The sequence below is a fragment of the Podarcis vaucheri genome (genome assembly GCF_965113315.1).
Source record: "Podarcis vaucheri genome assembly, chromosome: 10".
Classification (NCBI taxonomy): Eukaryota; Metazoa; Chordata; class Lepidosauria; order Squamata; family Lacertidae; genus Podarcis; species Podarcis vaucheri.
In genome coordinates, this window is record NC_138748.1 from 60,605,513 (window position 1) to 60,619,969 (window position 14,457).

The following is a 14,457-nucleotide window of genomic DNA, read 5'->3' on the forward strand; positions in this document are numbered from 1 at the left end:
CGAGTTTCATGCCCTTTTCCCACACAGACCCATGCCAGCAGGCTTCTTCGACGACTGGTTGTTCACGCCCACACTTTCCTCCAGCACGTTCCATGGATTCGACTCGGACGGGGAGCCCGCACCGGGCACCCGTTCCCCAGAGGGGTCACCGGAGGGTTCGGCGTCAGACACCTCGTATCGGTGGGACGATCGACCAGAGGAGCAGTGGCGCCGGAGGTGGCTGGAGATGCCAGGTCGAGCGACCGACGCAGAGACTGACATGGACGTGTTCGGGGAGGATCTTGGGTTCAAGCACGGCGGCACTGAAATGGAGGCGGAGCAGATCAACGTTGACGAACGCGAGGAGGAAGACTCGGAGGTCTTCAGTTGGCGGCCAGCGACGGGGAGCGAACTGTATCCGGCATTCACTCCCGTGATGATGGAGCACCCAGCACCCACACCTGAAAGCGGGGAGGGGGGAAGGGGGGGCTTCGAGGGGGGGATGGATGTCAGGGGTTCAGGAGCAGAGATGCAGAGAAGGGAGGAGACAGAGAGCGAGGGGGAGGAATACGAAGGAAGGATGAGTGGGGATGACGACCCGAGATCACCGAGCCTGTCCAGTGAGTCCGAGGATTCCCAGAAGGGAGCGCCAGCGGTCAGAGCAAGGGGGGAAAGCAGGGGGACACCCCAGGAAGAAGGGTCCAGAGAGGGATCAGAGAGCAGCAGTTGGAGATCGGGACCCACGTGCCCAGCCGGGAGCAGCGGGGAGAAAGGGGACCAGACATCGGGTTCCGGAGGCTTTCAGCAGGAGGGAGGGCATGAGTCAGGAGTAGTCACGCCCACATCAGGGAGCGAGGAAACGGTCAAGAGGAAGGTAGAGAGTTGGGCGCGCGCGCCAAGTTCAAATGCAGCGGAAGCTGGCGCAGTAAGCAGCCCGGAGAGTGAGCCAGGTCCCAAAGCCCGCCGCAAGGAGGTGGAAGGGTCCGGGGGGTCAGCGTCAGAAGAGAGTAGGAAGGAGGAGACCCCGGGGGGCAGAAGGACCCAGAGACGGAAGGAAAGGCGCAGGAGGTGGAGCAAGGCTAGGGTATTAAGCTGGTGTGCTAGAGGCGGAGACTCAGACGGGTCTTCGCCGGTCTGACATAGAAGACGTAGGGCTGCACATTGCAGTTTGGAAATGGAACCTGTAACCCAATAAAGACTCTTTTAACGTGAACGCTGGCTAACGTGGTCCTATGTGAGCTGGGACTGGGTAGCAGCCCTGACAACGCTAAATTAAGGAACTCTGTTTCCCAAGGAATGCTGAGACCTCATAAAACCAGATGAAGGTTCAAGCTCAAAAGTAAAGGCGGCCACACAGACCTTAAGGCAGTATCAATAGAAGACAAGACATGTCTCCTAAGTTGGACAGACCCCAGAATCGGCAAAGGAAAATTAAACTGCAATTTTCATGTCAAAGCACAAAATACAATCATAGGCAAATTAAATAAGCTAAGGGAAACATTTGCAGCTAGGCAAAGGCATGGGAGAAATCAACAAGAAATAACCAACAGAATACTGAAGAAGTGTTTCCACCCCCATCATTCAGCCCGGACACTGAGGTCCAGCGCCGAGGTCCTTCTGGCGGTTCCCTCACTGCGAGAAGCAAGGTTACAGGGAACCAGGCAGAGGGCCTTCTCGGTGGTGGTGCCCACCCTGTGGAACGCCTTCCCATCAAATGTCAAGGAAATAAACAACTATCTGACATTTAGAAGACATCTGAAAGCAGCCCTGTTTAGGGAAGTTTTTAAAGACTGATGTTTTAATGTATTTTTAATCTTTTGTGGGAAGCTGCCCAGATGGGCAGCGTATAAATAATAAATAATTCATCATCATCATCATCATTATTTCTACATTCTTTAAAGCAGAATTAACAACCAAGCAGAGCATCCTCATTCGTATTGCTATATACAAACATTTTGTACAAGTATCAGCTACACAAAATGCCAGGAACTTTCACAGCAAACATAGTAAACGAATAAAAATATCCTGTGAACATCAGGAAGTCTCACTGGTTTACTGATGGAGCGTCAAGGTAACAAGTGAGTTAGGCAGCAGACCAAGGAGACCAGCACCTTTTTGGAGGAGAATAGCCATTGTTCAGGTAGAAAGGCAGCAGGGATGTTGGGGCAATTCAGTGTGATGTACATATGAACATACATGTATGAATGAATGAACATGCATGAATATCTGCCTCCTGGACAAAAGCTGCCATGGTGGTGGAGACTTGCTGCAGAACATCTAGGCATGTACCTTGGCATCCCCATCCAAAAAAACAGTTGCAGCCTCTTGAGCAGCTGCCTAAAAGCATCAGCAGTTTAATAAGACTCCAAGACAGAGCATGGGGCAGAGCAGCTGGAAAAATTCAGAGTTCATTACTTTGCAACTCTTCCTGGCTTAGCTCCTGCTAACAATTCCCTTGATTCTGAAGAGAGTATTTGTGGTAAAAAGATTTTTAAAAAGATTGCTTTTACAATGTCAGAGCAAAATTATGGAAAGAAGAATAGCTGCTATTTTTGAAAGCAAAGCATAATAAGAATGAAATCTTATACACGCTTAGCTGGGAGTGAGTCCTATTGAAATCAGCGGCGCTTATTCCTGAGCAGGCATGTCTAGCGATTGTGCTGTAAAATATCTTGGCATTGTTATACAAAAATGTGCTCTGAGGCTTTCCCCCTTTTCTCTCCTCAGAAAGAAGATCCTTAACAATTGTCCTCCTTCCCTCATGTAGAGCACCTATTAGCATTCACTATTTTTTCGTGTTATTGAACATGATTGTACAGAAACGCTATTGTGCGAACTTTCCCTAGATTGCTAAGGTTGCAGTGTAACTGATGCAGACTCCACATTTCCCTCCTTTAACAGAATATTTCGTTCTGTTCTTAACAGCTCCCAGATATTCGAGGTTTAAGCTCTTGGGGCAGTCCCGCTGCATTGGCCGACGTGTTGAATAAAATCCAAACCCGTCATGAGTTTTGCACAGTAATCTGTGTAGACAGAGCGAAGCTTCTGTGATGGAGGTCATGGGGAGTTCAAGGCTGCTGACAAGGGCCAATTTCAACAGGCTGGGGGGGGGGAACCTGACACCACTGAGACTCTGTACGGGATCCAATTAACGTGTAGGGGGTGATTGCTGCAGAACCACATGCAGCACAGAATATTCTAGAAGGCTCCACGTATATGGTGTAGAATGACCTATTTGTTGCACCAGCAAGAGACAGGAAAGAGAGTTGTCTGTAGGCGTTAGTATCAGTCTAGACAGGATATGTTCCATTTACCTGAGACCCTTTCAGCATAGAACGCCTCTGCTCAGAGACCTGTGCTGCTTCAAGGTCTTACTCTCAGTATACAAAGCCCATAACAACTTGGGACCAGTTTACTTGCAGGATCGCCTTACCCGCACATGTGCCAACGCAGCCACTCCGACCTATGGTACTGGCACTAACTAACATGGGTGGCGCTGTGGGTTAAACCACAGAGCCTAGGACTTGCCGATCAGAAGGTCGGCGGTTTGAATCCCCGCAACGGGGTGAGCTCCCGTTGTTTAGTCCCTGCTCCTGCCAACCTAGCAGTTTGAAAGCACGTCAAAGTGCAAGTAGATAAATAGGTACCGCTCCGGTGGGAAGGTAAACGGCATTTCCGTGTGCTGCTCTGGTTCGCCAGAAGCGGCTTAGTCATGCTGGCCACATGACGCAGAAGCTGTACGCTGGCTCCCTCGGCCAATAAAGCGAGATGAGCGCCACAACCCCAGAGTCGGTCACAACTGGACCTAATGGTCAGGGGTCCCTTTACCTTTAATGTGCCATGTAATACTTGTTCCACATTTGTAAGAAATTGATCTGGTCTTGCAGCACTCGCACTTTGGAACTTCCTGCCTATTGACATATACCCTCCAAGGGTCCCAATTTTCCAGGGACAATCCTGGAATTACAGAATTCGTCCCAGTTTCTGATTTGATCCCAGAATGTTCCGGTTCTCCTTTTTCCCCTCCCCTCCACATCTTGGATAACAGTTACAAGTGGTGGGTGTGTAGGTGCAAAAACAGAGTCCTGTTTATGCTGGAAATAATATGCCTGCACCCAATGGAGGAAATGGTGAAGCTGGCATATGAAGCCCTTCCTAATTCTGAAGGAAAAGGTCACCAATCCACCTTAGATTCTTTAATTGCAATGCTTCAGCAGCCGGCCATTTCTTAGGTAATGCGTGGAGAGCTTATTCCTTTATTGTAGATGGAGCCTTACATTGTGCACTCTCAAGTAAGTCCCATTGTATTCAATGGAGCTTACTCCCAGGCAACTGGATAAAGACTGTGCAGCCTTACACTGCCATCCTAAGCATTTTTACTCACTCCCACTGAGTTGAATAGGATTTACTCTCTAGTAAATTCCTAATAATTCTCACTGTTGTTGTTTGTTACCCACCTTTTTCTCTGATAGGGACTCAATGCAGCTTACAGCTAAAAAATCAATTCCATTTATCTGTTGAAGGTGTTGCACATGATCCTTTCCCTCACACATTTTTGATTTACAGCAATATTGTGAGGTAGGTTAGGGCGAGAGGTTGTAATTGGCTCCAGGTGACAGATTTATATGTGTGTATTACTACAGGTTAGTGCAGACCAGGAGTGGGAAACCCATGGCCCTCCAGATGTTGATGGACTCAAACTCCCATCAGCCTCAGCCAGCATGGTCAATCATGAGGGATGATGGGAGTTGTAGTCCAGCAACTTCTGGAGGGCGGCTGGCGCCCCCATCTCTGTTGTAGACAATACTGAGCTAGCTAGATGGATGGACCAATGGCCTGGCTCATGATAATGTTCCTGTGTTCAAATTTCATAGTTCTAATGGCATACTTCTCAGCTATTTCAAATCAGATTGTGCTGGCTTAGTTCTGCTCCACAGCTGCTGCTGCTGCTTGAAGTTTGTACAAGCAAAGTATCAGTTTCTGGCTTGTTTGTATTGAAACACACAAACCAGCTTTTAGAACAGCAGCTGCACACTTTCTGTCAGCCCCTCAGATGAGGGTAGCGTTGGTTTTAGGGCCACTGATGTCTCTGCCATCCTGGAGAATGGTTGAGTTTGCGACATCAACTCATTTTCAGGAATGAATTCATCGTGGGCTGCATATATTTGCTCCTTTCCTTTCAAAACTGGAAAAGTGTTTTTGAAAGCTGAACACTTACTCGGATTCCCCAGCTTGAAGCTCTACGCTAGGTTCACTTTCGCTGAGAACGGTTTTAAGATGCCCCAGTTGTTCTCTCTTGCTGGTGGATGTGGGAGAGAGGGAGCAATAAAGTATGATTTCTCCCTTGCCTCCAGCTAACCCCATGGAAGTGTATTTCTAGGGAGGTTGCCTTCCCATTCCAAATCTCTTCTTGTCTGGATGTTAACAATCACCATTGGTTCCACCTTCTTCCTTAACTCTGTCCTTCTCCACCAGCTGCTGCTCCCTTTCCTAAGAAGAGTGCTGTTGGCTGGGTCAGGCCAAAGGCACATGGAAGCCCTCAACTTCAGGATCCTGCAACCACAGCGGCCAAGCAGATGCCTAGAGGAAGCCCACAAGCAGGACCCTCAGCGCAACAGCACTGACCCTGTTCCTAAGTCCCAGCAACTACAGTCCCCATGATTCTTTGTTTAAAGTGGTATGGTGCTGCTTCAAGTGTATAGATGCCGCCCTCCCAAATGGGTGAGACTTTTCCTCTGCTGTCCCAATGGGCATGACTAGATGTAATGGGCTTGAGTGAAAGCAGAGCAGATTTTAGTAGAACATTAGGAAGAACCTCTTTACAGTAAGGGCAGTTCAACAATTAACCGGAGTGTGTGTGTGTGTGTGCTTTCCCTCGCTGGAAGTCTTCAAGCTGCACCTGGAGAACCCCGTTGGAAATGGCCTGTGGAGGAGTGGGATGGGTTGTCTAATCCAACTTGCTGCTTGCTGCAAGAAATTCAGAGCCTAGAGCATTCATCCCGTTAGGAGACACCCCATCCCGAAGCTGAAATTCTCAGAGTACTAGAACCAATCAATCCCTCTACCCAGGGAACTCAGGTGAAGAGGAGTTTGGATTTGATATCCCGCTTTATCACTACCCAAAGGAGTCTCAAAGCGGCTAACAATCTCCTTTCCCTTCCTCCCCCACAACAAACACTCTGTGAGGTGAGTGGGGCTGAGAGACTTCAAAGAAGTGTGACTGGCCCAAGGTCACCCAGCAGCTGCATGTGGAGGAGCGGAGACGCGAACCCGGTTCACCAGATTACGAGTCTATCGCTCTTAACCACTACACCACACTGACTGAAGACGGTTGGAATATCATTATTTTTATAGCATATGTCAGATTATGATGATTCTTCCCATCACCACCCCTGTTACATTTGCAAGAATAAAATGCATTAAAATAAAATAAAATCGAGGTGATCTTAATCCTAGTATTTTAAGTTTTGTATGTTTTGAAGTAGGGCCATGAATTCCCCACATTTTATCATTACCATTATTATTTATTACATTTCTTAGTTGCTTTACTCGCAACCAAAGAAACATACAGCCAATAACCTCCCCGACCGAATACATTACAACCAAGAGGAAAGAGATATGCACTTATTTATCATTTTACAGCGTGACCTTTCAGGTGTGTGTGTGTGTGTGGTTTTTTTAAAACAAACAAACAAACAAACAACCGCGCCGGGTATTAAATTGCATGAAATAAATAAATATTATATGAAACGAAAAAAAACCACAACTGCCTTGCGAGGAAGGCTGGGGCTCACACAGATACCCATATCCAGCTTCCCGGGGATTAAAGGGAGGGATTTGAACCCGGCTCCCTGCGCAGCCTCACTCTGAAGAGAGGCTCCAGCACGGACTCCCCCCCCCCTCGCCGCACCCCCGGTTCCATCTCAGCCAATCCCTTCGCCCGGCAAACCCCCCCGTCCTCCTCCCGCCCCCCCCGTCCTCCTGCGGTTGCGTCCTCGGAGCCCGCTTCGCGCTTTTGTCCGCAGGCGGCTGCCGTAGCGAGCGGGGCGCGCGCGTGCCTGGCGCCGCCACCACCACCACCGCCGCAGCGGAAGCTCCTCCCACTTCCCTTCCTCCTCCTCCTCCCTCCCCTCGCCCGCGGCGGCATCTGGCCGGTGAGTCGGTCCGTCAGTCCCGTCAGTGAGCGAGCGAGCGAGCGTCGGGCTGCGTAGGCGCGAGAGGAGAGCGGAGGGCCGAGCGACGCCGAGACTCCCGACGCGCCATGGCGGCCGAGCTGAGCGACATGGCGGAGCCTCCCCCGCTGGGGGTGCCGCCGCCGCCTCCTCCTCCCTCTTCATCGGGCGCTGAGGAGGCCGAGAGCGAAGCCTCCCCTTCGGCCGAGATGGAGGCCGAGCCGTCGCCGCCGCTGCTGCTGCTGCTGCCGCCGCCGCCTCAGCCCCTCCTGAGCGGCGGCGAAGGCGCGGAGAGCATGTCGGAGCCGAGCCCTCAGAGCGCCAGCCAGGCGGGCGACGGCGACGACGAGGACGAGGGCGACGACGAGGAGGACGAAGACGACGACGACGACGAGGCCGAGGCCGGCAGCAGCGCCGGGTCCTCCTCCTCCTCCAGCGGCTGCTGCAGCGACGAGACCCGCTCGCTCAGCCCCGGAGGCAGCGAGGCCGACGCCAAGGCCGGCCCGGGAGGAGGAGGAGCAGGAGGCGGAGGGAGCGCGGGCGGCGGCGACGGGCCCGGGGGCAGCGGAGGAGGCGGAGGCCCGGCAGTGGCCGGAGCGGCGGCTGGAGGCGGAGGCCCGAGCGGCGGCGGCGGGTGCAACAGCAGCTCCAGCGCGGGCGGCGGAGACGAAGGTTACAGCACCGGGAGCGGAGGAGGAGGAGGAAGCGGCGGCAGCAGCACCTGCAGCACCTCGTCGGCAGGCCGGAGGGGCAGCCTCGAGATCTCCTCCGACGGGGAGCCGCTCAGCCGCATGGACTCCGAAGACAGGTCGGTTGGCGGGGGGGGGGAGGGGGAGAGGGTGCGCCTGTTCTTCTCTCTCTCAAGTTTAGGGGGCCCCGGGGTGCAAATCATCACAGTGGGGACTCGTGGTAAAGGCCGGGGCAGGGTGTTGGTGTGTGCCCCAGTCTCTTGAAATGTTAATTTAGCCTTTAAAAATCCGCACGCAAACTCTTAAAAGCGGATTATGCCCCCGGCCCAACGCCAACCCTCGGCATCTTTTCGCTTCCTCCCCACCCCGCTCCATTTTTTGTGATGCCCCCTTCCAATCTGCATCGTCTCCCATCTTTGTTCCAGGTTCAAAAGCTCCAGAAGTTAAGTTGCTGCTGCTTCACTTGGCAGGACTTGCCCTTGGCCTGAGCATGGCTCCTCCATATTGGACAGGGAGGGGGCTTTTCACCCCCCCTCCTTTTCTTCCTAGGCATGTACAGCAGTGTTTCCCAAACTTGGGTCTCCAGCTGTTTTAGGACCACAGTTCCCATCATCCCTGACCACTACCCCAGCTTGCTAGGCATGATGAGAGTTGTAATCCAAAAACAGCTGGAGACCCAAGTTTGGGAAACACTGATGCAGAGTAATTCCTGCAAAAGGATTGCTACTTGCTGCCCCAGGTGTGTCAAAAGTATTAAAAGGTTTCATGTGTGCCCATAGTAAGGTAGCACCAACACCCTAAAACGCCTTTTCCTGTTCTTCCAAGGCAACTGGGACTTTATGTATTGCATATCCTCATCTGTCAGTGAGAGGAACTTTATTTGGTTTTTCTGTTTGTTGGGATGGTTGTGGCCTGTTACTACACAAATCCTCCTTTCCCCCATCTGGCTAGAAGCCAGGCCGCATATAATCCATTGCTGGTTTGGGAGGAGTTGGTTTAGAGAGCCTTAGACACTCATCTTGTTGTATTCTCCCCCCTCATTTTTTTCCAACTCCTACCTTTTTTACCACACCCTGTTCTAGCAAACATGGCTGTCTTAGCTCTGGAGCTTTTTACGTTTTTTTACACTCCTCTCTAAAGTCCTCCTCAAAAAGCAGCTTAGCTTGGGAAGTGGGGAATGGTTTGCACTGGTTCCTCTTCTCCTTTACTCGCCCTTTAAGGGAGCAGCAAACACCTAATTGTGTGTATCAGCTGTGTAACTAAGAAGCATATCTTGTAAAATTTACTAACACAAGTGGGTTTATGCAGCTTATGAAAACCCAGTTATGCTTCTGAACAAAAGGGTATGTGTGTAAGAAATGCTTATATTGGCACAACAAACTTCTGCATGACCAATGGTTCTTAGTTGTGTTCTCACAAGCGTATGCAGCAGATAGTTACAATCTGTTGGGATTCTGGGCGTTTCTTAGTAGGTACGTTGTTTTTTTATGATACTTGTCTATTAGTATATAGTTTGACATGATTAAAAATAAGTTGTTAAACTAGTCCTAGTGACTATACTATTTTAACTTGCACGTGCTTTTTATTTAGTCACTATTAAATGAATAGTAACTGAAGGCAGATCGATTTCATGAAACATGCAAGTTGCAGTGTTGGGCCAATATTTAAATTCTTAAGGCTAGTTCAGTTCCTAGGAGACAGTTGCTGACTAGAAGAAAACTTGAAGCTTATTAGATGCAAAATAGTTTGTATTTTTTAACAAAATACTCCTGAAATATTAAAGTTTGTTAAAAAAAGATTACTTGGCCCAAGTCCCTGCAAGCCAGAATTTGCTAGCCTCTAGACTACATCTATCACATATAAAATCACATTGAATTGTTGAGGAAAGGAGGAATTTATTATGAGATACTAAAGCTTATCTTAGATAATCATTTTTTAAAGTTTCTCCTGTTTCCCCAATCAATTAGTACATAGAAATTAAGTTAAGTGTCTTCTGTGAGTACAGGGATAGGTGCTTTTGCTCATCACTGGGGGTGCCTGCAGCAGGAAACCCCCTTTTTGTTGAGCTATATGGAGGCAGGGACATGGAAATCCTTGGGGGAAGTTGAAGTGTAAGCAAATTTTCCTTTTAATAGTTTTACAATATAAAATTCAAACTTAGTGTTTTCAATATTTATGAATTTTGCGGAGGAATCGTATTTATATTTACTCAAAAGTACAGCCCACTCTATTTAATGGTGAATATACCCCCTGGTTAGCTTGCATAGGACTGCTGCTTCAAAGCACAACTGCTTCAATGACATTGGTTTGAAAATTCCAAATTGTGGATATACCCAATAGTAGAGAAAAAGAGCACTACAAACTGCTGCCTAAGAACACACATCTTAGTTCTTGCTGTTTTGCACATTTCATTGTCACTTGAGATGTATATTTTTAGGACCTATCTTATTTCTGTGATGTACTTGTTTTAAACCATTTCCCACACTATGTTTCAATTGTTGTATCCCACCCTGGAACCCTTGGATGAAGGGTGGGTAATAAAATATAGTAGTAATACATAGAGCACATTTTGAATAAGTAAAACTGTGTCTCAAAAGCATTTTGCTATTCAAAAGGAAAATTATTTAATATTTCCCCCCAAATTTCCAGTTTTACCATTTGAAAAAAACTGAATGAAAGAAAAAGCCCTTGGGGAGGGGGCTTCCCACCTTCACATTTCTGTAAGTCAGAAATCTTTCAAAATTTACTCTTCACTACTTCAGATCTCTCTGATGGAAAATATAATGCATGATGTGCCCCTTAGTCTAAATAAGAGTGGATGGTAGCAGCTCTTTGGGGGCATTGTTGACTTACTGCTCAATACTGCATTTGGGAACACTTGTCTCTTCTTGCCACATTTGTGTGATAGCTCAGGACGGCTGAGGCACTACACCTGACCAATGCCATTAGTGGAGGCAATTTCCAGTATTGCCCAGGAATGGAGTTGCTGAAAGCAGAAGAGCATGTCCTATTTTGTTAACATTAATAATAGCTCGTCTTAAATACAGAACTTTAATATTGATCCCAAATACTAAAAATTGAGCCAAGTTAAATTCCATCATTATTTTTTCTAACTATTTTCATTTTGGTTAATGTTCTGATTATAAATATTATATTCTTCCCTGGGTGCTATGGAGTCAGCAGTTGCCTTTGGAAGTTTTTAATGCTGCATTTATCTAAAGTCAGCAATCTGTTTCAAGGTATAGATTTTTGTTTATAAGAAGCAGCTACTAAGTGGCCACTAAAATCTGCTAAAACAGCTTGCTTGTTTAATGTGTTTTAAACACACATTTATGACTTCATAAAAGCCCCATAGGGCAACAAGTCACATAATGAATGTTCAGCAGATTAAATATGCTTGGTGTACTCATCCCTGTCATTTGATGTTCCTCATATCCCTGTGCCTTTATACATGAGCCATTTTTGATGCAGCTGACAGCTAGGTGGGTTTTGCTTTATAACTGTGAGGAACCCAACATCAAAACAGCCGACCAAGATTGAATTCTTTAATGGTCTTCTTCAAGTATGATGCATTTAAAGGTGCTAGCACTTGATGTTTATATTTGTGTCAGCTTTACTGACATTCAGCAGCTCATCTTTATCCTGCACATACTCCAATCTTCATTGAACATATGCTGTAATAAAGTTAAAAAACTCCATGTGCTGTTCCATCCGTTTTTCCTCCTCTGTCTTTAACTTAAAGTTTTCTTTATGTTCTACAGTACAACAGTCGTACAGTTTGTTCGACTTCCAAAAATGTTCAATAGCCAAGGCGCGGCTTCCTATTGACTGCAGGAGCTTCCTGCAGTCAATCGGAAGCTGCGTCGGATGTTTGGGTTCCAAAGAACGTTTGCAAACCAGAGCGCTCACCTGCAGGTTTACGGCGTTCAGGAGCCAAAACGTTCAAGTCACAAGGCATTCGAGATCCAGCGTACAACTGTACAATGGTTACAGACTAGCAGATGGAGATGGCTGTAAAAATGAAGGCTTCTTCGTGTGTTTTATGTATGTATACTTCAAGTGCATCTACATGCATGTGTACATGCATGTACATGCACTTGAAAAAACCATTAAACTTTTTTGAAACTACAAATTAAAAACAACAAACCCAGATGCAGAGGGTATGTTATTAATGTAAGTAGCTTACACACATGCCTTCTGAGCTTCACTTGCTCTTCATTAATAATCTAATTTCCACTTCTAGATCTTTATGAAAGTTAACTTTATTATAGACATTGAATGTCTATAATAATGTATAGACTCTGATGTGTGGCAGCTTGGTGTCTCAGTATTTCAGATAAAAGTGGTATACATGGCTCTGAATCTTTTAGCCTTTATATGTGCCACAACCCCATCAAAAACAGCTTACCGTATTTTTTGCACCATAAAACTCACTTTTTTCCTCCTAGAAAGTAAGGGGAAATGTCTGTGCGTGTTATGGAGGGAATGCCTCCGGGTGGCATGCCTACGGATTTTCCTCCTCTAAAAACTACGTGCGTGTTATGCCGGGTGCGTGTTATAGAGCGAAAAATACGGTACTAAGTTTTGGGGGAACTTAGGTTATGCTGAAGTATAGCATGGAGTTCCCTGAAGCAATTCAGACTGCTGGAATAAGAATGAGAATCATTGGTTTGTATTCTCTGAACTAATCTTCCCTGTAGGCCCACATTACCTCTGGGCCTCCCTAAAACTTTTTGGTTTGAGCTGAATGTTTTCCTGTAAGTGAACTGATCCCAAGTACAAAAACATACCGTAACTTGGCACAACTGAGCTTGAAATGATTAGTTACCATAATCATTTGTAGAGGCTACTGTACTGACATTTCTCTATCTGTGGTTAAAATGGCATAGAATTCTTACCCATTGTATCTTCACAGTAATAAATGGCAATCATTGCCCCAGTGCATTCATGGAAGAGCTGGGAATGTATTTATACCTTAGTCGTTCTCATTCAAGGGCCTCCAGAGATGCCGCTGTTGCTCTCAGACCTTGTATGTAGCAAGAGTGGTCAAAAGTTCACATTCTCCCTTAGAAAAGACGTTGACTACATGAGTGGTGTCACATTTATTTTAAATAACTGTTTCCCTGATGCTACTGTTGTTTTCTCTGGAAAGAGGGAGTTGAGGAATCTACCATTTGGGGACCAGTGTTAGTCATGCAGCAAAAACATACGTTTTCTTAACAGTGAACAATGAATAAATTGCCTTTAAAATGTCAGGAATATAGATAATGAAGCAAGATACTTAAATAACGTACTTTTCTATGTATTAGATGAGGTGTTTTTTTACTCCAAATTTTACTCCAAAATAAAGTTTAAAATGGGTGGGGTTCGTCTTATATGTGGGTAGTACAGAGGGGGAATGGGCGATTGGTTGTATCCACCAACAGGATCTAGCGCTTGGGTGGGTGAATGGTGTCTGCTGCAAGGGCTGCTTTGTATTGGCTGCTGCTTTGTCAGTTGGGTGGATTATTTGTGGATGTGGCAAGGGCTGCTTTGGATTGGCTGCTGCTTCGGCAATTTGGCTTGCATTGCTTGCAATTGTTAGTGTTTGCCAGTTGGGTGAGTGATAGATGGTTCAGCATTCTCCCCACCACCACCACCCTTGCTCATTTTCTTAAATTTGAGGCCTCCCTAAATAAGGGGCATCTTATACATGGGGGCCTCTTATAGATGGAAAAGTACGGTATACTGAAGTAGAAAGTGTTTTTTTTTATATTTTAACTTCCATTATTAGGATCGGCTTTAGTTTTCAATGAAAATGTATACAGATTGGCCCGACATTTCCTACACCAAAGTATCTTTCTTGTGCTTCAAATTGTGCATTTGAAGAATCGGAACCTTAATTCATTTGATGATGAAGATTTAGCAAGGGAAGATAACTCATGTTTTATGTAGTTTTTGAATGCTTTTTCTTGTATGTTCAGAGGTACTGATATAAAGCAAATGATTCTGCCATATGTACTAATCCAAAAAACCCAAAGACCAATTAGCTAAGAGGAGCTAAGTATATACAGGAGCATAAAATAGATTTAAGACTAGAAGAACCTTGTCTCTTCAGTTTGTAAACCTGTGATTTTCACAGTTGTGTTCATTACTGCATGATAATGAATGATTAGAATCATGGAATTTTAGAGTTGGAAGGGACCACAAGGGCCATCTGGTTCAACTCTCTGCAATGCAGGAATCTTTTGCCCAATGTGGGGTTGGAACCCTTGACCCTGAGATTGAGTCTTATGATCTGCAAAACTGAGCTATCTGAGGATATGTAACAGCAATATGAGGGAAATTTGAGCGTTCTGAGGTTTACACATTTGTGATGAATATGTCTATGCATATGACCAGGTGGGGGAAAGTTTTGGGGCTTTTTTGATGACACATATGTGAAATGCACTTATATGTAAGAATCAGAACTGTCTAGTGAGTCAAACCCTCTGCAGTGCAGAAATCTTTCACCTACCATAGGGCTCAAACCCACGAACCTAAGAGTTTCATGCTCTACTAGCTAAGAAGTAATGTTCATCCTTGTTGAATCTACATTTGAGTGCTTGAGCAGAGTGACATGAATGTAAGCTGCTGTC

The 14,457-nt window shown here is 46.5% G+C and overlaps 1 protein-coding gene across 3 annotated transcripts in view; it reads left to right on the forward strand.

Annotated features, from left to right (window-relative positions):
* The first annotated feature begins 7,063 nt into the window (after positions 1-7,063).
* AEBP2 (AE binding protein 2) overlaps positions 7,064-14,457 on the forward strand; it is a 33,131-nt gene continuing 25,737 nt past the window's right edge. Inside the window, exon 1 of one of the 3 annotated variants that reach the window (XM_082239063.1) lies at positions 7,064-7,959. In XM_082239063.1, coding sequence (XP_082095189.1) covers positions 7,241-7,959 — 719 coding nt within the window. In that variant the 5' untranslated portion in view covers positions 7,064-7,240. The remainder of the gene's footprint in view (positions 7,960-14,457) is intronic. The other 2 variants (XM_082239061.1, XM_082239062.1) reach the window with 2 other exon arrangements.